We start from the raw sequence: 27617 nt of genomic DNA, 5'->3' as shown, positions 1-27617 counted from the left end.
TCATTATTTCTAAGTTATATTTCTTATACATAACTCTAATGATTTATTTATTTGAAATCTAACCAGTCATAATCAATGTTTATTTCTAATTCCGTTGTTTAAAAAATTATGAACTTTAACAGAAAATCTTTTCTGATCTGATTAATTTTATCTTTTATGCTTTCCAGCTCTTTTCTCAAGCTCCATTTTTTTCCATGGTCTCTGTGTTGACACATACTGACCATTATACATCAAATAACATTATGAGTACCTGCTTACTTGCTAATTTAAGACATTCACATTAAATTTTAAGATGAAAGATTTTCCACATTCAAGGATTAGTCTTCTTTAAAGAAAAGATTTTATTTATTTATTTGAGAGAGAGAGAGAGTTGAGAGAGAGAGAGGTCACAAGCAGGGGAGAGGGGTAGAGGGAGAAACAGACTCCTGCTGAGCAGGGAGCCCAATGTGGGGCTCAATCCCAGGACCCCAGGATCATGACCTGAGCCGAAGGCAGACACTTAACTGACTGAGCCACCCAGGTGCCCTAAATAGTCTTACTTATGGTTCTATCCCCATTTTGTTTTTGATTCTGTATAAAATTGGATTTTACTTTCACACACATTTTCATACACACACATGGATGCTGTATTAGTTACAGTGATGATGTCTGCTGTACCAGAGATGCTCTAAAATCTCAGGGGCTTAACAGAAAAGAGGTTTATTTTCCACTCATGTAAAACCCCATTAGAAGTGTGGTAGAGGAGGGTGATGAAAGGAATAAGAATGTGCTCCATGCAGTCATTCAGAGACCTAGGCTGACATAGTCTGTACCATCTTCAAAACTCGGCTCCAAAGATCAGTTTGAAGAAGAAAAATGAGGGTCCTGCAGCTGCTTCTTATAGTCCAGGCCTGAAAGTGGCATACGTTAATTCTGTTTCTACTCCATTGGACGGAACAATCACAGGATCACCCGTGGAATGAGAACTATAGCCCTGATGGGAAGCTACAGTTCTATACTATTGAAGGAGCACAAGGCTTTGGTGGACTTTCAGCCACTTCTCTTTATACACGTAAATGCATCTGAGTCTTCATGGCTATGCTTCTTAGTTCTTCTAGGGTAAATCTCTAGGACTCTCAAAGCTTGAGGAGTTAAAGAATAGGGTGGTGGGGCAGGGGACTTAATGCTAAGCACCAAAGTCTAAAGCAAATAGAGCTGTTGCTATGGTAGAACAACTCAGAACTAATCCATCCATAAAAGGAAGTGAGAATGGCATTAACTTGTTTTGTGTTTCACTTATGCATTCTTTTACCCATTTATCAGACATTACCTTGATTACTTGCTGTATGCTTTATGCTTAGCAACATGCTGAGTGCTGAGTATACAATAAAACATTTAAACCATTCGGTAAGGTAAGAGCTATAATGGATTTGTGTGCATTATGTATATGGAAGTAATGTGCATTATTTTAGTGGTGGAGGCTGACCTTCCACTACGGTAACATCAGAAATTTCCAGCACAAGTCTTAAGGGCCTATTTGCCTTTTGGGTTTTTAATATTTCCTTACTATATTCTTTTGCCTATATATAGCCCTGGTTCCAGCTTTGTACTACACTCTTATAGATAGTAATATGATTATATTTCCTTAGTAGAAAGATCTGTCTGGCCGCGCATGGTTTGCAAGATAGATATGATAGCAGTGAAATTAGAAGCAGGGAGAGTCAAGGGGTTACTATTATAGCCTTCATTGGTTCTCTCTCTCTCTCTTTATGGAACAAAATTGAAATTCCTATCTATAACTCACAAAACTCTTTATGGTCAGGCCTTTGCCTAACAGTCTAGGTGCGTTTTCCATGGCTCTCTACCCCTAATCTCTGACTCCACCTGGGAATTTCTGCAATATTAGTCTACTCATCATTTCTCATACTTCGCTACATCACGCCATGCTCCTGCCTACACTTAATAGTGACTTCCTTACTTGCTTGCTCATCTGGAAGACTAACAAATTACTTAATTTTCAAAGTTTAGTGAAATATTCCCTTCTTAGGGAAACCTTCTCTAAATGCCACCTCTCTAAGGCAGACTTAGATACTTCTTATCCTATGCTCATACTATACTTTGTACCAACATCATTTGTAGAAAATATAATTTATGTTACATAATATTCTATTCTGTCCTAGCATGTCTTATCATATTGTAATTCTTTACTACCTTTACCATGACCTCCTTGAGGAAGGAGATAGTGACTTATCTTTCTATGGCCAATTGCCTTGCTGTGTACTGGGTCATATAGTATGTTCAGTAAATAACTATCGAATGGAAGGGGTGGTTTAATGAATGAATTGCAGTGATAGGAAATAACCTATGCAAAGCAGAGTAGTTTTAATAATATGGCATATATCAAGAACTTCAGTTCATTTGAAAAATAGGATGTGTGCAGAGCAGTAGTTAGAAAAAAAAATGGTTGGAGAAGTAGGTTTGTGTCACCATATTAAAAAAAAAAAAAACACTTTTAATTCTACCATCAGTAAGAAAGCAATGAAGATACTGAACCAGGGAGTAATATCACCAGAACTAGTTCCAGATGAATCCGGTGGTATTAAATAAAAATTAAATAAAAAGATGAGTGGGCAGGGAAGCATAGTGGATAGGAGGCTGATAGTAGAACCTTGTTATTTTTGAGCTGTCCAGCGTCCCACCCCTATTCTATGTTGGGGAAGTCTCCCCTCTATGATCCTTGGTGGGGCTACCACCTCTTACTAAGAGGCTATGGACCAAAATTTCCCTGACTAGATATCCTGGCAGCTGGGCTTGGGGTACATGACTCAGGCTTGACCAACTGAACACCACGCTCAGAGAGTATTACACAAAATCACAGGAACCGTCAGATATCACTCAGGACAGCAGAAAAGTGGTGAGTCTGATAGTTGTGGGTTCCAGTGGTAGCATCCTATTTCATTTGTTCCTACAGCATCATCTCAGAGGTCATCTTCTGTAGTTTAGACCCTCTTCATTCCAACCGACTTTCTGAAGCTGTTTCTCAAAATTGTTAATTCTGTAGGAGTTGCCTGCTAACTTCCTTATATGCTGCTTTTCTGCTAGTAGCCAAGAGCAGTTTCTATCATTTGCAACCGAAAGCCTATTCTGAAAGGTACAGAATTGAAACAGTGGTAGACATTGGTGCATGCCCATCCAGCATCCATCCCTCTCCTAACCCAGATACTTGCTTGCACATCCATCCGTTCTCATGCAACCCTACTTCAAGGAAAACCAACACTACTTCTTACTGGAAGAGTGGATCCAAATTGGCTTAAGCTAATCAGCATATTCCTTACCCCAGACACAGTCATGTACAGAGGGTGAACAGGTGACCTAAGTGGGCCAGTTGTAGAATGAAATAGAGGCAGTGCTTGCTACTGGGAGCCATCCTGGGAATCAAGTTTAGAATGACACTGACCTTCAGAAGACAGAGTCAGAGAGACAGGGCCCTTTGACAACCTCACTGAGCCTCTGGATCAATCAGCTCCTCTGGGCTGCCAGTGGAAGGAATCAAAGGTGACTAGGGGTATGATGCAAGGTGACTGGGTGGAAGGTGTTGTCACAATTGAGAGAGGGAGCACAGGAAGAGTAGCAAACTTGGTTATATTAGAAGTTCAGGTCCAAAAATGGTACATTTGCTTTTCCAGAAGTATTTTTGTGCTTCATAAGTTGTTAGTTTCAAATAAAGAGTAAGATTTACCAAATACTTTCATGTATTTACATGTCAAACTAAAGCCTCAGCCTTTTTAAAACAGAGTAGAGATAGTTGTGTGGAATGACCACTGTTCATAGATTTGCAGGCTATTTTTTCCCATGTCTTAGGTTTTAACATGAGAAGGAGAATGAGCTGAGATGGGGGGTTGGGGGGCATGTTTCTAGAGTTTTAACTAGTCAGAACTATAACAGTTTTGCAGTAATGTCCATCCCTGATTAATACCTATAAAGACTAGTACGTATTACCACTACAAGTCATAATCTCAGGTTTTACCTTTAGCCTTCTTTTTTGCTTTTTTGTTGTTCTTGTTAAGGTAAACATTAATGATATTAGCTAAAGATTGAAATGAACAACTGTAAATGTGTATCTGTCATGGATATATAAAACTGATCACATTTTAACATACCTAAGTTATTTCAGATAAAGTTAACCATATCTACCTAGGCTTAGAACCTTAGAATCTCCTTCTCTCCCTGCGTCCCCTTCTCTTTTTTTCTGGTATCTCCAACCTGCCTCCCTCCTCATGTCACTCCCTATCCCCAGACCATTACATTGGCAGCCAATTAATTGTTAAATCCTAAACATTTTATCTCCATGGTGTTTCTCATATCCACCCTTTTCCTTAAATTACTATTCCATCTCCATAATCCATCCCCTCAGTGCCTTCCGGCAAGAGTCTAGAATTATGAAAATTTATAGTCCTTTTTCACTCCAATTCAACCTAGTACACAGATCTTTTCATAATCTTTTGAAAGATCCCATACCTTACTCAGTGAAATATACTCACTATTTTCCCTGTCACTCAGTCTTCATCTATGCGGCCATGACCTCCCTTTAGATCTTATAACTCACTATGGCCCTCTTCGCTCTTCCCATTCCAACTAAATGGCCTGTACACTGGTCTTTAAATCACTAACCTTTCTCATAAGACCTGGATCCATCTTAGTTCTACCCAGTATCTATATCAAATGCCCTTCTCTTTCATGAAGGCTTTCTTGATTTTTGTAAAGATTGATTGATTAATTTAGAGAGAGAGAGAGAGAGAGAACACAGAGGGGAGGGGCAGAGGAAGAGGGAGAGAGAGTCCCAAGCAAACATGCTAAGCACGGAGGGCTCGACACAGGGCTCAATCCTGTGACCCTGAAATCACGACCCTGAGATCACAACCTGAGCCGAAACCAAGAGTTAGTTGCTTAACTGACTATACCACCCAGGCGCCCTAAGGCTTTCTTGATTTTGCTGGTAGATGGAATCTTTCATCTCTATAAGAAACCCGCTCTTGTCACTGGCACCATCTCCTTGAAGATGAGACTCTGATACTTTCCAATCCAGCCTTCACATCACCACTAGAATGCTTTCAGAAGTGCAGATGTGTTCATGTTCTGTCCCCCAGAATGTTAAAGTTTATATAGCAGAGAAGTTAAGAGTTCACACTTGGAGATAAGTGGTTTAGATTTAACCTAGCTCTACCACTTTCTAGCTACTTCACCTAAGTCAAATGACTTCCTCATTCTCTAAGTGGGGCCTATTGTGAAGTTTAAATAACACAATGCTAATGAATTAGGTTAGCCCTAATTAAATGATATATGACAGGATGGTAAATTCCAAGTTGCAACTGAGACACAATAAAATAAAAATATGAAATTCCAAGTAGAGGTAGGTATCAGACCAATATGCAGATTTTCAAAGCAGGTGACCCAAATACTAGTTAGATAGCTCCAAAACCTGAAAAGGGGATTAGCAGGGCAAAACCATCGGAGATGGCAAGATGATTCTGTGAGGCAGTTTTCTTTGCAGAGATCCATCCTGGGACTCCTGCTGGTACTTCAGGAGGGCTTTAGGATGGTGCCACCTCCCTCATCCCTAATGTAAATAGGAGGAGGGGTAGTTTCAATGAGACAGTTGGAAAACCTGATGAATGACTCCCACTTTATTGTCCCCTTTGTCCCCTGTTATTTAATCTAGGGCTGTGTGTGTGTGTGTGTGTGTGTGTGTGTGCGCGCGCATGCATGTGTGTGTGAGTTAGCTAGGACTTTTTTGGTTGTTAGTGACAGAAATAGTATCTGAATTAGCTTGCAGAAAGAGGGAGGCATTGGTTGGAATAATACTAGAATATCATTCTAGTGATACTAGATATTCTCCTGACCCAGTTTTGGTTTGGAAAATCCTCACGAGAACTCTGACTGGCTTGGTCTGATCAGGGCCACCTCAGATGAATCCAGGATGGAAGGAGGAGGAGCAGTTCCCAGGGAATTAAATGTCCAAAGACAGGAGTGCTAAGCAAACAGCCTATTTGTTTCTCATCCCTGTCATTTTTCAAGTACATCAACTTCTTAGGCATAGCACTGCCTCTATACAAATGCACCATCCGATTCAAATGTGGAGGTTCGAAAGGGGAAATATGTCTTCTTAAAGGAGGGATCAAGGCAGGGGTAAGACCCTGGGAACTGGGGAAGAGGGCAAGGCAAAGAAGAAATGATGATGGCTTCCTCAGCATGCCAGTTGGGATTAGTTGTCAGAGATTTGTAGGACCTCAGTAGGTGCTAAGTGCTTACATACCCACAGTAATGGAATGGCTGTCCTTGAGTCTGAATGAGGGCATTGCAGCTGCCACATGGCGTGGGGCTGTCTGCTGCAAACGGGGGCATTTGATTTTGATTTTGTGTCCCTCTTTCTCCCCTTTCAGTGTCCCTTTTGCTTCTTATGGACCTGCCCTGCCCCCACCTCACCATCCCCACTGCCCAGTGACCTGAGCCACCTTCATTGGCCTCATTCTCCCTCCTCAGGCTCATTCTCCTTCACAGGGACCCATTTTATACGCTTACATCTTGTCCATGTCCCCAGCAGCACCTGTCCTTCGTCACCACTCAGAGCAAAAGATTTCACTTATTCAATTATTCATTCACCCAGCACATGTTCATTAAACTCTCATTGTGCACGAGGCCCCATTGTAGGCACATAGGGAAACCATAGTGAACAAGTTAGGGGAGCCCTGCCCCTGTGGAGCTTGCATTCCCATGGGAGAGATAAAATGAAACTACACAAATAAATGTACACCATCAGTTAGTGATAAGTTCTTTGAAGAGAAATAAAACAAGAGGAAGAAGATAGTCAGAGGGTGCTACTTAGTGAGAGATGAGTGAGGGCAGACTTCTCTGATGTGGGCCATTGAGCAGAGACCTGCCTTCTGTGGAGGAGTGAGCCCTGCTAAAATGAGGGACATGGCATTCAAGGCAAGGGATGCCACCTGCAGGAGACCTGGGGTGAGAATGTGTTTGACCTGTGATGACCGGAACCAAGTGAGGTATCACAGAAAAAGAAGTGTAAATGGCTCTTAACTGCAGGAGCCAGTGCTCCACTTTGCTCATAAAAGTAATGCGAACAAAGCTCATTGAGGCCTTTTGGAGTGTGTTTAGGATGTTTTGCTTGCTCAGGTGAGAAACAGAACCTGAATTAGCTGGAAAAAGATAGTGGGGATTGGCTAGAACAATGCTGTACTAGTGCACATACAGAAAGACCCATAAGTGTGTCCATAATAAGGGAAGTGCAAATCAAACTCCACACTAGACTAACTACATCTTGCTCACCAGATGGGCAGATGTCCAATACATTCCCTAACACATGCTGCAGGGAGATACTTTCTCATAAATTGCTGGTTGGGAAGCAAAATAGCACAACTTCTATGGAGGAGAGTTTGGCTGGATCTAGCAAAATCACATATACACTTGCCTTTTAACCCAGCAATTCCACTTCTGCAGTCTGTCCCAAAACATGAAAAGGCATGAACAAAGTTATCCATGGCTGCACTATTTAATCGCAAAAGACTGGAAACAGTCATAGTGCCTATCAATAGGGGCCTAGTTTTGCAAACTTCATAAATGGTGGAATACTATACAGCTATAAAAAGGACTAGGAATATTACTATATATTACTATGGAATGATCTCTAGGGCCACATTTTTTAGTGATAAAAGCAAGACAAAGTGTGCAAATATGCTGTCATTTGTCTAAAAAGGAGAGGGAAAATAAACATATATATTTGCTAGTTTTGCTTTTTTTGGTAACAAAAGAATGGATAAACAATAAAAATGAAATAACAGTGACCTGTATGGGAGGGAGGAGGGGAATGGGGTGGAGGACACAGGGATAGAAGCTCTATTTCTTTGTAGATTTGTAGTTTTGACTTTTGAACCATGCAATATTTTTTATGATTATAAAACAAAATTAAGTTTAATGGGAATGATAATCCTTATGAATTCAAAGATTTTATTTTGGAAAAAAAACAAACAACTTTGGAAACATTTTAGAAACAAATTAACCTTACAAAGTAAATGTTTCTAAAAGTAAAAATTCTTGAAACCAATGAACCTAACTTTTTATCCAGTTGGTGGGATAGAGGAGGAATTCTTAATCTCAGGAAACAAAGTGAGTGTTGCTGGAGTGGTGGGGGGGGGGAGGGGGGGGGTGGCTGGGTGATAGACATTGGGTAGGGTATGTGCTACGGTGAGCGCTGTGAATTGTGCAAGACTGTTGAATCACAGATCTGTACTTCTGAAACAAATAATGCAATATATGTTAAGAAAAAAAAAAAGAAGAAGATAGCAGGAGGGGAAGAATGAAGGGAGGAAAATCGGAGGGGGAGACGAACCATGAGAGACGATGGACTCTGAGAAACAAACTGAGGGTTCTAGAGGGGAGGCGGGTGGGGGGATGGGTTAGCCTGGTAATGGGTATTAAAGAGGGCACGTATTGAATGGAGCACTGGGTGTTATGCACAAACAATGAATCATGGAACACTATATTAAAAACTAATGATGTAATGTATGGTGACTAACATAACAATAAAAAATTTTAAAAAAGAATCCACTATGAGGGGAGCACCTGGGTGGCTCAGATGACCAAGCATCTGCCTTCAGCTCAGGTCATGATCCCAGGGTCCTGGGATCAAGCCCCATGTCAGGCTCCCTGCTCAGCAGGGAGTCTGCTGCTCCCTCTTCCTCTGCCTCTCCGCCCTGCTTGTGTTCTCTCTCACTCTACCTCAAATGAATAAGTAAAATCTTAAAAAAAAAAAAAAAAAAAAGAATCCACTAGGATGGAAAACATTTAATTCTTAAAAAAAAAAAAGGATTCTTTTCTTCCTGTTAGTAGTAGTTTTGAACATTAGATATTTCCCCCCATGGGGTCAGAAGGTACCTAAGCATATGATTGCAAGTGGAAAAATAGGGGACAGAGATCAGGTATTGGCAGTTTTTCCATTTTCATTTGTATGTGATTTTTTTAATATAAATGTGGGGACATAAAGCATTAATGCAAATCAAAATATTTCAGTGAACAAGTTCAACTTTATAACAATTATACATAAGCCTGTTAAATTTTCCTGGGGGAAAAAAAATAAAGTGAAATTTGCTCCTTCCTGCATGGAATTTGCAACTTGGTGGGAGAAATGCCAAAGACAAGATCACAAATGGATATAAAAGAGCAAATTGTGCTAAGTGCAATGAAAAAACAGTGTGGGTACGAGGAGACAGTATAGGAGACAACAGTTCCTAGCTGGGTGGTGTGTTCAGGGCAGGTATCCCTGAGGAAGACCTTTAGGATGACACTTGAAACATGACGGCATTAAGCAGGTGGGGAATGAGGGAAAGAGAATCTCACGTAGAGGGAACAGCAGGTCTGAAGGCAAATTTTGGGAAGGCTTTTTGAAATAGTGGCTGGAAGTTAGAGAACAGAGTCACAGGGGAAGGGGCTAGAGGGTAGCGCCTTGTGAGCCATGATAGGAATGTTGAATTTTATGGTAAACAATGAGCAAATGAATGGAAAGTAGGGTTACAATTAGTTTCAAGCCCTTACTATTATTAGAACAGATCCACCAAGAGCTCTGCTCCAGGTATTACTGGAAAACATTCTACTGCTGTTGTCTCAAAGGCCAGATGGATATCACATAGTCCTGGGGCTACAGAGAGAAACATCCCAAAGAAAAGAGAAGGCATTTCACCAAGAAAAATGTTTGGGACTCATCACTGCCTCCTAGTGTCTCATAACACAAGAGGACGTCTGCAAAAGTACTGTTCAAGTTCTCGGCGGAAGGATTTTTGTTTAAGCCACAAAGTGAGATTCATAAATCCCATTAAAACATTATCAAAAGAAGTTTGAAGGCCCCTGAGCTATTCCAATCGCCTCTCTTGTTCATTTCTCCTAAAACTCAGATCTTTGTAAAATGCTGATGACCAAGACAGAAATGTTTTGTTGAAAGGAGCATCACCTTCTCACCTCCCCCCACTTCTCCATCCATGACAGAGGGCTCAAGGAGCTTGATTTGGAAAGATCACTGTCCAGGTGATATCTGTATACCCATGCAGTCCTTATTTCTTAGACCACATAATCAAGCTGGGGCGCCTGGGTGGCTCCGTTAACTGTCTGCCTTTGGCTCAGATCATGATCCCAGGGTCCTGGGATTGAGCCCTGCATCAGGCTCCCTGCTCAGTAGGGAGCCTACTTCTCCCTCTGCCTCTGCCGCCCTGCTGCTCCCCCTGCTTGTGATCTCTTGCATGCATGCGTGCTCTCTCTTAAATAAATCAATAAATAGAACACATAACAAGCACAGCTCACCTCAGGCCATATAAGTATTGACCTGCTGACAGGGTCTTTCTGCTGAGAAGTACATGGACCTGAGGCCATTGCTAGGTATATTGGGATGGAAGCTTCAAATTCTTTTTCTGCATCTGTGGAGATTATCACATGACTTTATGCTTGAGTCTGTTAACATGATAAATTGTATTGATTCTCCTTAGAATGTTGAACCGATCTTGCATTTCCATGATAAACTTCACTGGGTTGTGATGTGTTATCCTTTTTATACACAGCTGAATTTGATTTGCTAACATTTGGAGGGGGGTTGTATCTATCTTCATGAGAGATATTGGTCAGCACGTTTCTTTCTAATGTTTTTAAGAAGTTTCCTTTTCTTCCATTTTCTTAAATGATTGTGTAAAATTAGAATTATTTCTTCCTTAAATGTTTGGTAGAATTTGGCAGTGAAATCTTCTGGGCCTGGAGTCTTTTTTATTGCTTTAAAACAATAACAAGTGTGAATTCAGTTTCTGTAATAAATTCATCAATATTCAAGTTAAAAAAAAGTAGAGGGACTATTTCAAATGACTGTAAGACACCGTAACTTGTATCTCCCTTATGGGATATACCCAAAGGAGAAAAAGAACTGGAAAAAAAAATCTTAAATTGTTCCTTGTAGTATTAATAATGTGATTCCAAGGCTGCTATACAGATAGTATGGGATAAGGCAAATGAATAATTATGTTTTTGGTAATGGCCAAGATATTTGATATAGAAGGAAGGGGATACAGATATAAGACTGATGTGTCTCAGCAAAAACACTGTAGTCTTGGGTTTGAAATCATCAGTCTGAACTCCTATGCTATCTTTTAAATACATTTATATAATTCCTAGCTATGTCCACTGAAATGCTTATAAATAATAACCAACCCGGTGTGAAGAGCACCTCTCTATAAGTATATAAATTATGATCTGAAAATACATTAAAATACTTGCTAAATGGAACTGAGCCTCCTTGGAGAAATTGTTGATTCTTCATCTGAAACAGGAAATGGACAAGATGAGCCTGGAATATCTTGTCATGCCAGAAGGAGAGGTAGCCCTCGAAGACACTGGGATTGTGTCAAAAGGAGGAGCCAACCTGATTAGACTCTCACCAACCAAAATGGGCAATTGAAGCATCAATAAAATAAAACTACAGTGGATTTAAACTCACTATTAGACTCTCACCAACCAAARTGGGCAATTGAAGCATCAATAAAATAAAACTACAGTGGATTTAAACTCACTATTAGACTCTCACCAGCCAAAGATGGGCAATTGAAGCATCAATAAAATAAAACTACACTGTATTTAAACTCACTAAATATATTTAATTCATGAGTTCATAATAACACTTAAAAAAACCTCAATGATCTTCTTTGAAGGATAATAAGGAAACAAATTATTTTTAAAAACTAGCTAATAAAGGAAAAGAGTAAAGTGTGTATTTTGCCTGTCTTACACAAATGTAGATGAGTAGTTCCTCTTCATGGAAGTAGTCCATGAACACATGAAGAAGGAGTACCATTATTTTGCAAATGCTAAAGAAAGAATGAGTCTAGGCATTTGCATGAGAGGAGAGACAGCCTGGCATTACCTACTCCCTGATGGAAGAACACAACACCATCTAGGAAGGAGTCCTGCCACACCTGAATCCATCAGTCTTCTGAATCTAACTAACAGGACCTACAGGTAACAGAGGAACAAGTTAAATGACACTGTATGGAGCTCATCATGAAAATACAGACTGGGGAAACTAAAGGACAAATGGCATGATTTCATCATCAACAGCAAACTGCAAGGAAGGAAAAAAAAAAGAAGAGATGTGGGAGAATTCTATAGATTAAAAGAGACAATGAAGACACCACAGCTTGGATTCCAATTTAAACCAACAAACTTAACAAATGAAGGAAAGAAGGAAGGAAGGGGACAGCAGGATGAGACAGGGGAGGGAGCAGAGAGTGGATGAGAAGAAAGGGAACATTGGTAGTTTGGAGCAATGTGCACGCTGGCAGGATATTTGATGATATACTGAGGAAGTAGTCTTTCTTTTGGGTTGTGTGATGATAGGTATTGTGATTTCCAAAGAGGAACCCTTATCTTTTCGAGGTACATACTGAAATGTTTACAGGAGATAGGGTCAGACGTCTGCTTCAAAATAACTGGGTGTGAGTAGGGACATGAAGCAGTGATCCTCAGACTTGGCCTTGCATTGGAATCACCTGGAGGGCTAATTAAAATACAGATACCAGCCTCACCTCCAGAGATTCTGATTCAGTCTTGGGTGGGATTCAAGAATTTGCCTTTCTAGCAAGTTTCCAGATGATGCTGATGCTGTTGGTGGGGACCACACTCTGAAGCCCACTGGCAGAGAGGAAGCAAGATTGGCCCCCAAAGTTATTCTTGCACCTGACTGGTGGGTATGTGAAGGCTTATTATTATATCCTTTCTAGTTCTGAATATGTTTGAGGTTTTTGATGATGAATATTAAAAACAAGTGATACCAAAAGACATGTAGAGGAGCAAAGCCTTTGACATCCCATAGCTTTCATGGGAATATTTGTGCTCATTAGCAAGGCAGATTTGGCTGCTGCCTCTGGATTAAAAAGGTGCATATCTCCTCCTGCCTACTTAGAGGTGACTGTAAGAATGGCTTGGCCAGAGGGGCAGGAAAGTGATCTTTGTCTAAAGGGTCTGCATCATGTTGCATCCATTTTCTTAATGTGGTCAGTCATTGGAAAAGCAGTGGTTTGGATGAATTGTATGATTTTATGGCCACTTCTGCTGGGAAAGGGTGCTCCTGAGCAGAGCTGTGCCAGGATTCAGCTGTCAGGAATGGGGGTGATCACTGAATTTCTATGCCCATATACCTTCCTGCAAGGACCTTTCTAAAACTAAAACTCCTAGATCAGAAGGCACCTCTTTTGGGTTGAGTCCCTCTACTTGTCTTTTAAGATGCATTTATTCATTTACTTATCCATTCATGCATCAGATATTTAATAGAACACCTCCTAAGTGTCAGGTACTCTTCTAGCCCTCGAGAATAAGCAGTGAACAGAATAGGCAAAATCTCTGCTTTTGTGGAGATTAAATTCTAGTTGGAGGAACAAACAATAAATAAAAAAGTGAACAGTAATTTCAGAGAATGAAAAGTGCTATGAATAAAATTAAAATGAAGATGCTGGGATAGGGATTGATTCTGTTTGTGTGTGTGTGTGTGTGTGTGTGTGTGTACGTGCATGTGTATGTTTGTGTACACATTTTATTTTAGGTGATCAGGGAGAATTTCTCCAAAGGGATGGTATCTGAGCTGAGAGATGGATGATAGGAAGGATCCGGCCATGAAGAGATCTGGGTATGTTCAGACAAAGGCAATAGCAAAGTACAAAGGCCCTGAGATAAGAAGGAACTTGGTGCTTCTTTGGAATGCCAAGAAAACCAGTGGGTCTGGGAGATGGGGGGCACAGGGAAAAATGGTATAAGATGAGATGGGAGAGTGGGTAGGAGCCAGGGTATGTAGGGCCTTATAGTCATCAGCCAGGGTGCTTATATACATACCCCAGACACCTCCAAGCCTGTCAGTCATCTCCCAGCTATAAAATCTACACTCTATCTAGAGAAACAGGACACTATTTTAACATGGAGACCCCTTAGGGGCTCTGGTCTATAGGAAAATGACTGCCTTTGTAGAGGCAATTGAATTGTATTATATATCCAATTTGTTGAGCCAACCTATTTTAAAAGCCCAATAATTTTATTTTAGAATCACCATATGCTCTCAATGCATATAATTCCACCCTAAAAACACTATTTACTCAACTTAATATTCGGTCCCCTTGTTAAAATACAGATTCCTTTGTGATGGGTAATACTCTGAGTTATCAGTCATTTCATGCTAATATAAATGAGTTGATACCTGTATCCTTGAAAAGAGTTTTAAGAGAGGAAAGCATAAAGTTAGTGGTTTCTGGAGCACAGGAAGGAATCTCCAGTGCAGAAACAAATCAGAATGGAGAAACTAAGGATGCATCAGAAAAAAGTACTTATGTTACAATTTTGAGTGGGTCTCTGCCTCCTGGATAGACTAATGTCCTCCTGCCAAGACTTATCATAGCATGGCTGTTTTCTTGAAATAACAGATGTTAGTCCTTTCTAGCTCTTTCCTACATAGAAAGTGTGAAAGAATGCACAGATCCCAGTGATTACAATGCGGTGTTCCTACTGCCCTGCTGTTCCTTGATGGGCACTGGACATGCATGCTGGACCTAACCTCTGCAGATGAAATGTTTTCAGGACTGAAACAGTGGTCCACTGCAGGCAGATCAATCAGCTGATGTGAACAGACCATAGGCATCGCTTCCCAACTTCGCATTCAAGTGACTTCATATTAGTTGCTTGCAATCGGCCCTGATAAGAGTATTTACACCACAGAAATCAGCAAACACTAGACCCTGGGCTTTTCTTTTCAGCGAGCTGATTGTTAGACACTTAACAGCATGCCGCTGGTGTGAAATTTTACAAAAGTCAATTTTAGCATATGCCATGGCATATGGAAAGAGTAGTGATGTCTTTGTTTTGCCTCTTGAACAGATGTCGATGGTATTCAAAATTATATTCATCTTTGTATATACTTTACATTTTAGCTATATTTATGTATATATATAAGCTCCATATATGTTCTCAAAAACTTTTCCTGGCATTCCATGGTCAACTGAGTAGACACTAAGGGTCCCTCAAGGCTTTGAGTCATCTGTCTCTTGTTCCCTTGTCTACTCCTGGCTACAGTCAAATTTGAGCTTCAGTATGCCTTGCCCCTCAAATAACCTATTCTTTTTTTGGTCTGAGCATTTCTAGTCTGCTGCCCCTATCTGATGGGCTCCCCTCACCTTCTCTGTCTACTGAGCCCTACCCATGTTGCAAGATCAGAGCAGAGGCCATGTCCTCCTTCTTGATGCTCACCTGCCATAGCTGCCTTCATTAGCCATTGCTCTTCCTCCAGGGTTGCCACTAAATGCTGTCTGTAGCTCCTCAGCCACCATCTCGACGGCCACTGGCTCATTGTATAGATGTTTGTCTCCATGTCTTATCTCCTCCACTGGATTTTAAGGCCCGTGAGGATAGTGAATTTTGCCTATTCATCATTTTACCCTTAAGAGCATCTGGTGCAGAGCTTTGCATATAGTCATCACTCAATAAGTGTTAGCTAAATTATCTGCATATATGACTTCATATTCCCCAAAGTGGCCTGGACACCATAGTAAGTGCCACACAGACACACAAAGATACACACAGACAGACACACCCACAAAATTTCATCAAATATTTGTATTTGTGGACTGCTTTCATTTAGCATGGGAAATCTCTTACTGAAGGGGAACGGACACTAAGTCCAATTGTAATCCAATGAGGACCAACCACAAAACTTGTACTTGTGGTCTGAAAAGTCACCTTTCTCATCTGCATGCAAAATGGGAATGCTTTGTCCAATCATGTGTTAGAAAGGTGCCAATCTGATGCTCTCATGGCCACCAAAGATGCCACCGCATTCCCAGGGGGAATAAATCCTGCGAGAATGTTAGTGAGTTCTACTGGGACTTTTACAACTAATGATAAAATAAAAACTCATCTGATATTTTCTCTTTGCTCACCCCTGCCATCAAAGAAGGCTATTCCTGTTTAGTTGATTCATTCATTAAACAATTGTTGCCTTCTCTTTCCACTCTGCTCAAGTCTCAGATACAAAGGTGAATTATCCGTGGCCCTGCCCCTCAGCGATACACAATCAGGAAGAGAGACCAAAAAAAGCAACCAGACACATTCAAAGTCTCAGGCGAAATAGAGCCCCGAGGCTCTGACAGTGACCCACATCAGTGCATTTGCCCATTAGACTCTGCCATCTGTCCCTGCATGAGACGTTTGCTCTAACTCCTTTTCCAGGATTGCTTTTGGTTTGAATGACCTTGGAGATAGTCTGAAATCTCGTGCTTGGAAGGGTGCTTTTAGAGTTACTGGTCTGCACTTATGTGCTTCAAATAGAATTTCACAAACCTCTAATTATCTTCTCCTACCAGGCCGCCTAAATGACTGACGACCAGCTCTTTAGTCACTCCAAGAATGGATTTCTATTCAGCCCGTGCCCGGGATGCATTAGGATGTCCAGAACATGTGTGGCTGCTGAGCGGCACAGGGCAATTAACAGAAGCCAAGCAATTTGCAAAATGCCTCAACTTCCTGCTCATCTCTGAGGCAGAAAATTGTCACACCTTAACCTCAGGAGGCTCATCTGCAGAATTACTTACCCACCCTCCCGAAGCAGAGCCTCTCGTGTCAGATTCTCCCCCTTGCTTTTTGCAAACATAAGCACTCGGCTGAAACAACAGCTATGACTCAGTTCCTAGCGAATGCCGCCTGAATTGATTTAGTCTGAGTTCAGATTTAGCACATAATCATGTTCAATTTGCTCCACTGCACTGCCTAGAGATAAAAGGCTTGGGGGAAAAAAAAAATAGCTTCAGCTTGTGTCAGTCTTGGTGGTGATGTCATTGCCATGAGAGAGCCGGGGCCGTTCATTAGTCGGCTGTGCAGCCTCAGACGCGGGCTGCGTGCGTGCAAAGGGAGCGGGCTCCAGGTGCCGAGCGCCGGAGATCCCCAGGGCGAGGCGGCACCCGGGGCCGGCCACGGCCACATCCACCTGGAGGCTCTTCCCATCACGCACAGCTCTGAGGTCGCCTAGCTCTTGATTGAAAATTCAGGAGGGGGAATGCCAGCCCCTAGCATGGACTGTGATGTTTCCACTCTGGTTGCCTGTGTGGTGGATGTCGAGGTCTTTACCAATCAGGAGGTTAAGGTATGAACCTGCAATCTTCCTTTTCATTGTTGCTGGTTGTGAAGCTGCTCGGCAGAGCCTTTTTTAGCTTAAGGAGACAGGCAGGACTTTGGTTAATAGTTTTCAGCTCACAGTCTGCGCTAGGAATGCAAGCGGTGAATGCATGCCTGTGTTTAATTAGAATAAGTTAGAAGAGGGACTGGCACATGAATTTCGAATGTGATAAGGTCCACCATTGTCTTTTTTTTGCTTGTCTGTTCTATTAGGTGACCCTTCCCCCGCCCCCCACCCAGGCATCCCTTTCACAGTAGACATGTTTTCGTTGTCTCATATCTGTGTGTCAGTAAGGAGAATTTGCCAGTCCTTAGTGTTGAGAGGGGTATTGATCACGGATTCAATGAAGAAGGCACACATAATAAACGTCCCACCCAGGACACCCTGAGAGTGGGACAGTAAGCCCTTCAGGGCCCATCACTGCACTATGCCATGATGTGGTCTTCCAGTGGAACAAAAGCTGTTATACAGATGACAGGTTCAATCTCTAGCTCTCTGGAAATCAAAGTTGCACAGCAGCCGCCGAAATTTTCTTTGTCAGGCAAAGGAAGCAAGTCATTTTCCCTCAGCAGTTGTCCATCAAGAAAGTTCAGCCGTAAATAAATTTTGCATCTTAAGATGTAGGACTCCAGGCCGTTGGTCCCCACAGATTGTCTGCAGCAACCATTTAATTGTCTAGGTAATTGTCCCCTGATGAGAGTCGGTCTTTTTTCCCCCTCATTTGGTTTTGTTATGAAAAAGACTCCAGGCTTGGAAAACGGGGATTTTGCTTTCCTTTTTCGTATGGCAAAGAAGAGCTAGCAGAAGCCTTTTACTTGAACAGTTCACACAGAGAAAGGACAGTTACTCATTGTGTAACGGGAGGAAGCAAAGGGGAATTACAGTGCATAATCATTTTCTGCCTTCACCTTAGTCTGTACTCAAAGGAAGACCCTGCATTCTGCATTGTTGAGTGTGCGTAGGTGACACCCCTGGGGCTTCCCAGGTGGGGATTTATGCTTTCACTAGCATATCACTAGCCTAACACTTGGCTCTGTCATTCAGGACTGCGGTTTCGAACCCTCTCTTGACATGGATTCGAGAATCCGGTTTGTTGTTCCTGCATATTTCAAATGTGTGGCTCCGTGTTTACCAATTCTGCTGGTGCTGTGCCTGTGTCTACCACCTGTCATATTGAGGTTCGTAAAAACAGGATAGCATGGTTTAGTGCCGCCTCTGCTTGTGTCCGAAATGGAAACGTGCGTGCGGAGACTCCCGGTGCTGCCGGTCACACCTGCCAGAAGCACCCCAGGAGAGAGCACAGCCATGAAAGCCCCTCCAGTTTAAAACCAACTTCCAGTCCGGTGCAGGTAGCTGGATAGAGAAACATCTTCCAGCAACTGCTGGTACAGAATTATGTGTCTGTCGAGTCAAACTTCCTAGTTCCCCTCTGTCCTTAACAGTTATCTGTTGATTACATGCGTGCTCAGCAAACGTCATAAGATAATCTGAACTTTTTTTAGTCCGAGAAATGATAGTGAGAACATTTTCATTCGGGATCTGCAATATGCCAGGTATTGTGCTTATTCAGGAGGGAGCTTAAAATATGTTTATATGACAGATGGGTCTGTGATAAAGACATACGATATTTCTTAAAGATGGAGTGTTTTGTGGAATTAAGGGGACACAACATTCTTACAGCTGGCTGTCCTTGAGTGGCTGGGAGGGCTTTGTGGAGAAAGTGATACTTGCACTTGAAGGTGGGTAGATTTTGATACAGAAGAGGGGTGGCATGGGGATGGAAAGCATTCCATTTTGCAGTTGGGTGAGTCAATGCATTTGACTGCAGTAGGTTCTCTGTGAGGGATTGGAGGGGAAACCGAGGAGTGAGTCAGGGCCAGATTATAACGCAGCTGACACTGTTCATCAGAAATGTATGGGTTTTTCTGGCAAGACTCTCCCCAGAAAGATGTGTTAGATGTCTTTACTGCTAGACACCACTGAATCACAATGGATTTGTTTCTTTGCGGCAAGTTACCTAATCTTTCTTGTGCCTTATTTTCTCACCTGTAATGTAGATACAATAGTAGTTTCTACCTCAGTGGCTTGGTAGGAGGATTAAAGAAAATTATACATGTGAGATAATTAACACAGCGCCTGACACATATTTAGTGTTCAATAACTGTTAGCTCTAGCTGTAACTGTCCCCCTCATCTTTTTAGACATCCTCTGAAGGTGATAGGTTCCTTTTGCCAGTTAATTGGAATGTCTTAACTCCAGCTGAGTTTACAGTGACAATCCAGGACAGTGAACCTGCTTTCCCTCCCAAATCCCCAAATACACACACACACACACACACACACACACACACACACACACACACACTAGCAACTTAGAAAACACAGCACTTCCTTTTAGACACTTAATGTGAAATGGTGACATTATTGGGGCGCCTGGGTGGCTCAGTCGTTAAGCGTCTGCCTTCGGCTCAGGTCATGATCCCGGGGTCCTGGGATTGAGCCCCACATCGGGCTCCATGCTCAGTGGGAAGCCTGCTTCTCCCTCTCCCACTCCCCCTGCTTGTGTTTCCTCTCTCTGTGTGTCTCTCTCTGTCAAAAAAATAAATAAAATCTTAAAAAAAAAGTGACATTATTATTAAACAACGATCTACTTTGTGCTTATTAAAAAGGGGGAAAATGCACAAACTAAGGCGGGCCAAAGAGGTTTGTTGAGAAAAACCACATGTTCCTTGTTTAAAAGTGAGCATTGCTTCTTGTCATGAAGAGATGTTCAAATGTAAAATTCTGGCACCGAAGTTTCTCCAAAGGTAAATTTCATTAATTACCAATCTCCTATACGTGGTGGAGCCAGGAGTTCCTTTCTTCAAAGTCTTTAATATTTAGTGTTAGACAAAAGGGAAGCACCTGGGGCAGGGGGCATTGTCTCACATGCCCGCAATCCAGCTTGCTTGATCTCAGGCTTTCTTGCATTTTACAGATTCTCCCTTTAAACAGGTAGTGCCCTTGGGAAAGCAACCACATCAGGGTTATGCAACCAGCAAGCGCTCTTCACAAGTGCAGTGGTTTATTTGAAAGGAGTGGAGACATATGCAAATCTAACATCCTGTTGCAACTTAGAAGACCTTATCCTCAGCGGGGGATCTCAGCTGGTTGCATTGAGGGCCCTTTGGGCTCCAATGTCCTAAATTTCATCAAAACTGCTAGAGCAATAGTACCAAAAAGAGGAGGAAATCAAGCAAATAGAGTTCTGCCATATTTGTCTTTCTCCAGAAATTCCATTGGTGGTGATATGAACTTAGCTGTCTGTCTTATGGCATAAGAATGTTCAGACAGATGAAGAAATTTGAAGCCCTCCCAATAGAAGGAAGATGATATGATGAAAGGTAGATTTTGCGCGCGCGCGTGTGTGTGTGTGTGTGTGTGTGTGTGTGTGTGTGTGTGTGTAGGGTTGGTTTTGTATGGTATTCTTCCCATATTTCTGAAAATGGTCTTCCTCCTCCACAAGGAGCCAAATCCTTGGAAAAAATGAAAGGGCTCCAGATATGGGTAATGAAATTAATACTTTGCTTTAATCCATTGGTGCTTAACCCTGCTTGCCCATTGGGATCCCCTGGAGAACTTTAAAAAATATTGACAATGCCCAGGCCCCAAGCCCAGAACTTGGCCGGTGGGAATGGAGCCCAGATATAGATTATCCAATAAAGTCAGGATCTTGTCTCTTCTAGGCTCAGATGGATGCAGGTGGGGTCAGGGAAGAATTACCTGAGTAACCTCTGCTTAAACACTTTGACCCATATCCCCCAAATGAAGATTTGGCATATGCAGTTTTAGAAGCAGTGTCTCCGAGCTGTCAGAAATGTTGAGACTCACCCAACATTTTTTGACCAGTTCACCACACCTGCAGTTCTTCCACCTGGTTCCCAGCCAATGATAAACACTCTTCTCCACTGCTGGCCACCGTGGGTGCCTTCCCAGAGCTGCAGAGGCAGCCTGCGGAAGAATGTCCCCCCTCCCCTTTTGGACAGCCTAGCCTGGGGCCATCCCTTCTCTGCAATGAAAGCTTCCCCTATGGAAAAGAGGTGGATGCCTCCTCTCTGGGCTAGAGGGCTTCTGTTTCGTATTCCATGGATCCAGTCTTTTCTCCATGGACATTCATATGGGGGACAAGGGGCTCACAAAGCTCCTTTCTGCTCATTGGGAAACAGGCAGAAGGCATGATAGGTCTTATTGGAAGAACAAAAGTTTCAAAGACTGTTGGAGCTAGAGATTTGTTCATTCCTTCAAAAACACGTGTACGGTGCACTTAACTACTAGCCAGGCAATGCTTTAGGCACTGGGAGTTGGACAAGACAGACGTCCCTGCCCTCACGGAGTGTATATTCCAACATGGGAGGTAGATAATCAACTAGTAAACAGATAAATGTATTCTGTAATTTCAGGTATAATAAAGGCTATGAAGAAAAATGAGGCAGAGGGAAGATAAATTATTGGAGGAGGGGTTGCTTTGGGGGTCCTTTGAGCTCCGATTTCCTAAATTTTGCTAAAAGCTGCCAGAGCAATAGTACCAAAAAGAGGAGGAAATCAGGAAAATAGAGTTCTGCCATATTTGTCTTTCTCCAGAAATTCCACTGACCGCTTTTTGAATGGATGGCCAGTGGAACCATTTCTGGGAGGTGACAGTTTATTTTTTTTATTAACATATAATGTATTACTTGTTTCAGGGGTACAGGTCTGTGATTCATCATTCTTACACAATTCACAGCGCTCACCATAGCACATACCCTCCCCAATGTCCATCACCAGCCACCCCATCCCTCCCACCCCCCTCCACTCCAGCAACCCTCAGTTTGTTTCCTGAGATTAAGAGTTTGTTATGGTTTGTCTCCCTCTCTGGTTTCGTCTTGTTTCATTTTTCCCTCCCTTCCCCTATTATCCTCTGTCTTGTTTCTCAGATTCCTCATATCAGTGAGATCATATGATAATTCTTTCTCTGACTGACTTATTTCGCTTAGCATAATACCTTCTAGTTCCATCCACGTCGTTGCAAGAGGTGACAGTTTATTAAATGTCATTGTTCCAATGTCATTCAGAGATCTAAATGAAGTGAGTGAGAGAGCCATGTGTAGTTCTGAGGGCAAAGCATTCCAGTAGAGGGAGCAGTAAATGCAAAGAGAGGCTATCTTATTTGAAGTTCTTCTATTTTACTCAGTCCCTCGTTTAGCCTATTTCAACCATTCATTCATTTCAGGGACCTACTGAGGCTATTACTAATTTATGTCATTATGTGGATTTTTAAAAGATGCTCCTTTCTAGAAACTGCTTAAGCAGATTTCCTCATGCTACATTTTATGCAAGTTGGTTCTCTTGGGTGAGGAAGTAATATAAGCAGAAACTTGTTCTCTGCATAATAATTCTTCCTATGCTTGGAATCTTAGGATTGCTATAGGACTCCCCCTTGCCCCCCATTTCTGAAAGGCCAGGGCCTTTTTTTTTTTTTTTAAATAGTTTTTTTTTTTAATATTTTATTTATTTATTTGAGAGAGCGAGAATGAGAGAGAGAGAGAGCACATGAGAGGGTGGAGGGTCAGAGGGAGAAGCAGACTCCCTGCTGAGCAGGGAGCCCGATGTGGGACTCGATCCCGGGACTCCAGGATCATGACCTGAGCCGAAGGCAGTCGCTTAACCAACTGAGCCACCCAGGCACCCTGAAAGGCCAGGGCCTTTTAAGGTAACCCATAACTCCTATTTTCTCTCCTCTGCTTTTGAAAATGTCCCAGTATCCTTCCAATCCATGTAACCTTGGGCAAGTCTCTTAACTTTTCTGGACACATGATAATCATGCTGAGAAAATGCTCAATGCTTCGTGTATTTTGTTTTCCTTTTCACGCAATAGTATGAGGTGACTGACTCATGGTCTTTGTCATGCTGTTGTGTGAGTTTTGTAAGAAACCAGCACATCGAGGCCACTTAATACAATGAAATCTCTGTCATTTTGAACCACCGGAAATTTCAAATTACTTGTTTTGTTTGGTGGGAGTTCGTAGGAGAAGGATGGAGCAGAGCTGGTATGATACACTTTGTACTCTGCTTTGAGGAGAGACAAGTGACACAAGTGAACATGTGGGTGATGGATATCGCGGATCGATTTGGAAGAAACGCTGTGAGTATTTGTCAGGGGAACCACTCAAGCCTCGTGCCTATTTCTCATGCTTCTTGCGAACACAATGCTGGGTAGAAGGTCTGACCTCAGCCACGACCTTATGGCTCTACAGAGCTCTAGAGCTCTTTCAGAGTCTTCAGAAACCATTGTGCTCACTCGGTAACTTAGATGACTTTGAGCTGTACATGATTTAATTTCAAAAATTGAAACCTTCTAGAGTATTCATGGTAACATGGCATAACCAAAATGTTAACAGAATTCTCATCCTGTCATGGATGGCTATAATATTAAACGACATTTGTTTCATATATCTGTCCACCTTTAGTTTCTGAAAACCAAAAGGGAGTGTATGGGGGGGGTGGGTTGGCATGTTCATAACAGATCTTACCTCTCTAGCAAAGCAAAAACTTGCTCTTTCTCAGGGCGCCTGGGTGGCTCAGTCGGTTAAGCATCTGCCTTCAGCTCAGGTCGTGATCTCAGGGTCCTGGGATCGAGCCTGCATTGGGCTCCCCGCTCAGTGGGGAGTCTGCTTCTCTCCCTCTCCCTCTGCCCCTTCCCCCCATGCGTGCTCACTTTCTCTCAAATAAATAAAATCTTTAAAAAAAATTGCTCTTTCTCTGATAATAAAATGGACTGGAACTGAGGCCCGTTTTGAAAATGAATGAATTAATGCAAAACTGAACGTGAGAAATTAACCCTAAAAATACTTTAAGAAACTTAACATTCTTAAAGGGCCATATTGAATATTTTCTGAAGAAAGTAGCAAACATCTTTCACAGAGTGGGAAGAAGTGATTTTATGCAAGTGACAGATGCTCCTTGAGAAGGTTAACAGACAGATTTCTCAGCCACCTGTCATGTTAGGAGACGACAAGGTACAGTATTCAACTAATGACATTGTCAAGCAGGAAAGTCAACTAAAAACTTATCTGTTTAAAGAGTCTTTTAACTGTTGGAAAGTAACTGAGACACTGACAGTTTCTACCTCTAATCTAAGTGTCGGGTTTATTGAGCAACAACAAGGATGCCATAACATCCTCCTTAACCTCATTCTCCTAAAGCAGTAGATTTGAGTGTAAAAATGGGAGTACCATTTACATCTGATTCTGTTCAAATACAACCATCCATAATTTATAATAGCCTGTTTTAGTACTTTCTGATGAAGCTTAAAATTGACAATAAGAAAGAAAATGACATTTGAAACATTTGTCATCATTTGTTCTGTTTAGGTTGTAAGCTTAAGAGACATCATGACTTTGTGGTGAGCAGCTCAGCTTTCCAGGGAGGTCATAAACTCTCCAGCCCACGCCTGGCCTAGAATTTCTTTATGTAAAGGGAACGTATCCCTTCCCAGCTCTAAATCTAAGATCATTCCAAATACAACTTAAAAAAAAGCAACATCATTTAATGAGGATTTTTTAAATTTAAATTCAATTAGCAAAAGTATAGTACATCATTGGTTTTTGATATAATGTTCAATGATTCATCAGTTCAGTATAACACCCAGTGCTTTTATTTATTTATTTGAGAGAGAGCACACAAGCAGAGGGGAGGGGCAGAGGGAAAGGGAGAAGCAGACCCCTGCGGAGCAGGGAGCCCAACACGGGGTTCATTCCCAGGACCCCGAGATCATGACCTGAGCTGAAGGCAGATGCTTAACTGACTGAGCCACCCGGGTGCCCCATAATGAGGATTTCCAGTGGGTAAAAGTTAAAGTTATGTCCTCTCCACTCTGTCTAGAATGGAGAATTTAAAAGTAGTTGAGAATAAAATATCTACCAAGTTAGACCTTCCCTAGAAAATACTCACTATATGTGCTTTCATAGTCCTCTTTTGACTAAATGTATCTAGGTGGAAAATACACACATACACATGCACACAACATACAAACATATGATGGTGTAAGGCATATATATATATACTAAATATTTTTCTTTCTTTTTCTTTTTTCCCCCTTCCACAACCATGGAATGTTTCTTCTGTACTACTCTGGCCTATCTAACTAGATCTTAAAACTTGTCAGGGGATTAAGAGTCCAGGGACAGTGTTGATGAGCACTGGGTGTTACATACAACTGATGAATTGTTGAACACTACATCAAAAACTAATGCTGTACTCTATGTTGGCTAACTGAACATAATTAAAAAAAGAAAAAAAGAGTCCAGAGAAGGTTCCTGGCAAAAAAGGCTGAACAGAAGTCTAAACAATTCCTACAGGCAGGGGAAACACTAAGAAACCCATTGCCTTTTCTCTTATTATTATAAACCAAAGGGATGTGTACGTTCTTATAGTCTAGCCCAATTACTTTCTCCAGAATCCAATATGCCAGCACTGAATTGTGAACATTTTTTAAAGGTTTTCAAAAAGATCTTGACCCTTCAGCTTCCAGAAAGATGATGTTAGCGAATTTATCCTTCTCTGTTAGATTGACCATGGACCAGCTTTCATCCCTCCAAATGGCACCTTCCTTAATATTCTACTTGTCTCAGCAATAGGGTAGTTTGCTGCTTAGTTGTAAGATTTTGTTTCCCCCCATCTCTGGTGGTTCTAAAGGAATCAGTGGGCAGTGTTCCTGTTGTGCATCAAGGAGTTGATTTGGGGGAGTCATTTAATAAGTTGATCATTAAACATGACAATAGATGTAAACCCCAAGAGATTTTCATCTCCATAGATCAATATTATATGTTATCAAGATAAGCAATTTAGAAATTCTAACAGGGCACCTGGGTAGCTTGGTCAGTTTGGCGTCTGCTTTTGGCTCAGGTCATGATCCCAGGGTCCTGGGATCGAGTCCCGCATCGGGCTCCCGCATCGGGCTCCCTGGACCTTGGGGAGCCTGCTTCTCCATCTGCCTCTGCCTCTCTCTCTCTCTCTCTCTCTCTCTGTCTCTGTCTCTGTCTCTCATGAATAAATAAATAAAATCTTAAAAAAAATAGAAATCCTAACAGCTCCTCCCATTCACTGAGTACTTCTAAAGTCCAGGCACAAGGCACACGCCAGGTATTCCTTGACATCCCCAAAAGAGACCAACGCATTTATTTTCTTGCCCCATTAGAAACAGGTTCCTGATCAGAGAAACAAAACTTTTGCACCAGATTACACAGCTAGGACTTGGAAGAACTGGAACTCAGACTTCAGTTTGCTTCATTCTTCTGCTACTAAAATATTCCTAAGGATTAATTAACAAGCCATTAATTAATTATTAGGAACAAAGATGTTAAGTCTTAGAGGATCAGACATTGAACTCATTTGCAGTATTTCTTCTAGTGTCCAAAACAACTCTTTGGTTTGTATTTCTTATCAGAGGCAGGAGTACTTGTTTTATAGAAATCAGTAGTTGAAGTCATTTTACTTTTCTCAATAAATCTAACATTGCGACAGTCCTAGGCAGAGCATTTGTTCTGGATTTCATTTTAAAATTTGTTTCAAAATCCAATAATGCCATCTCGTCGGGGAGAAAAAAAAGTAAAGTCTGCTGGAAAACCCAGGGGCTCACCAACAGGCTGATAACACCTGGCATGACAGCCCTTTTGCCCCTTTCCTGGTGTCACTGAACATTTTCCATTGAGGGAGAGGGGTGATCTGTTAAGTGTGGAGCAGCAGTGGTGAGAGTGTTAATCAGAATAATAGTATTTGACTCGTGGACGGTGCTTTCCAAATTATGCAAAACTCTGCTTTATAGGACACCTCCAAGGTAAATAAGATCACACAGTTCATAAGGGGAAGCTGGAACTGGGATTTTGTTCACAATGCAGGATCTCGCGGGGGTATCATTGTAGCCTGATCAATAGTACATCTAATAGAATTGATTTCCTCTTCTGTGACCTCCATGTGCCTTTAGGTGTTGCTAAGACAGTCCTCGCAGGCCCCCTTTCCTAGAACAGCAAAGGCAAGCAATGAGCACACTTAATAATTGCAACAGTATATTGAGTACTTACTATGTGTCAGGCACTGTTCAAAGTGCTTTTATTCATTAATTCTTTCATTCATTCATCCATCAGATATGTATTGGGTGCCTTCCTTGTTCAAGGCCTCACACAAGACTCCAGAGACATGGAGATTAACAGTCCTGTTGGGTACAGAAGCCTGTGCTCTGTCATGACGCAGTGTTGGCCTTTATTCCAGTCCATTTCATTTTTCCCAAAAAGGACCACGCTGTTTCGACCTCTAAAGAAGCCTCCTTCGCTGACATGGGGCAAGTGAGAAGGAAGCAAGCCCGGCCTCCAAGTCAGACA

At 41.8% G+C, this 27617-nt stretch overlaps 1 protein-coding gene across 4 annotated transcripts in view; it reads left to right on the top strand.

Moving 5' to 3' along the window:
- RCAN2 (regulator of calcineurin 2) overlaps positions 1 to 27617 on the top strand; it is a 413249-nt gene that overhangs the window by 297586 nt on the left and 88046 nt on the right. The window contains exon 1 of one of the 4 annotated variants that reach the window (XM_025890723.2): positions 16920 to 17191. The exons of the other annotated variants lie outside the window; for them this stretch is intronic. Coding sequence (XP_025746508.1) covers positions 17105 to 17191 — 87 coding nt within the window. The 5' untranslated portion in view covers positions 16920 to 17104. Of the gene's footprint in view, positions 1 to 16919; positions 17192 to 27617 lie in introns of those variants that run through there. 4 annotated transcript variants of the gene reach the window in all.

This window comes from Callorhinus ursinus, unplaced genomic scaffold (genome assembly GCF_003265705.2).
Source record: "Callorhinus ursinus isolate GAN/ISIS: 27379988/994484 unplaced genomic scaffold, GSC_fseal_2.0 scaffold22, whole genome shotgun sequence".
Classification (NCBI taxonomy): Eukaryota; Metazoa; Chordata; class Mammalia; order Carnivora; family Otariidae; genus Callorhinus; species Callorhinus ursinus.
Note: the sequence above shows the minus strand (reverse complement) of the source record. Positions and strands in the feature narration are given on the sequence as shown.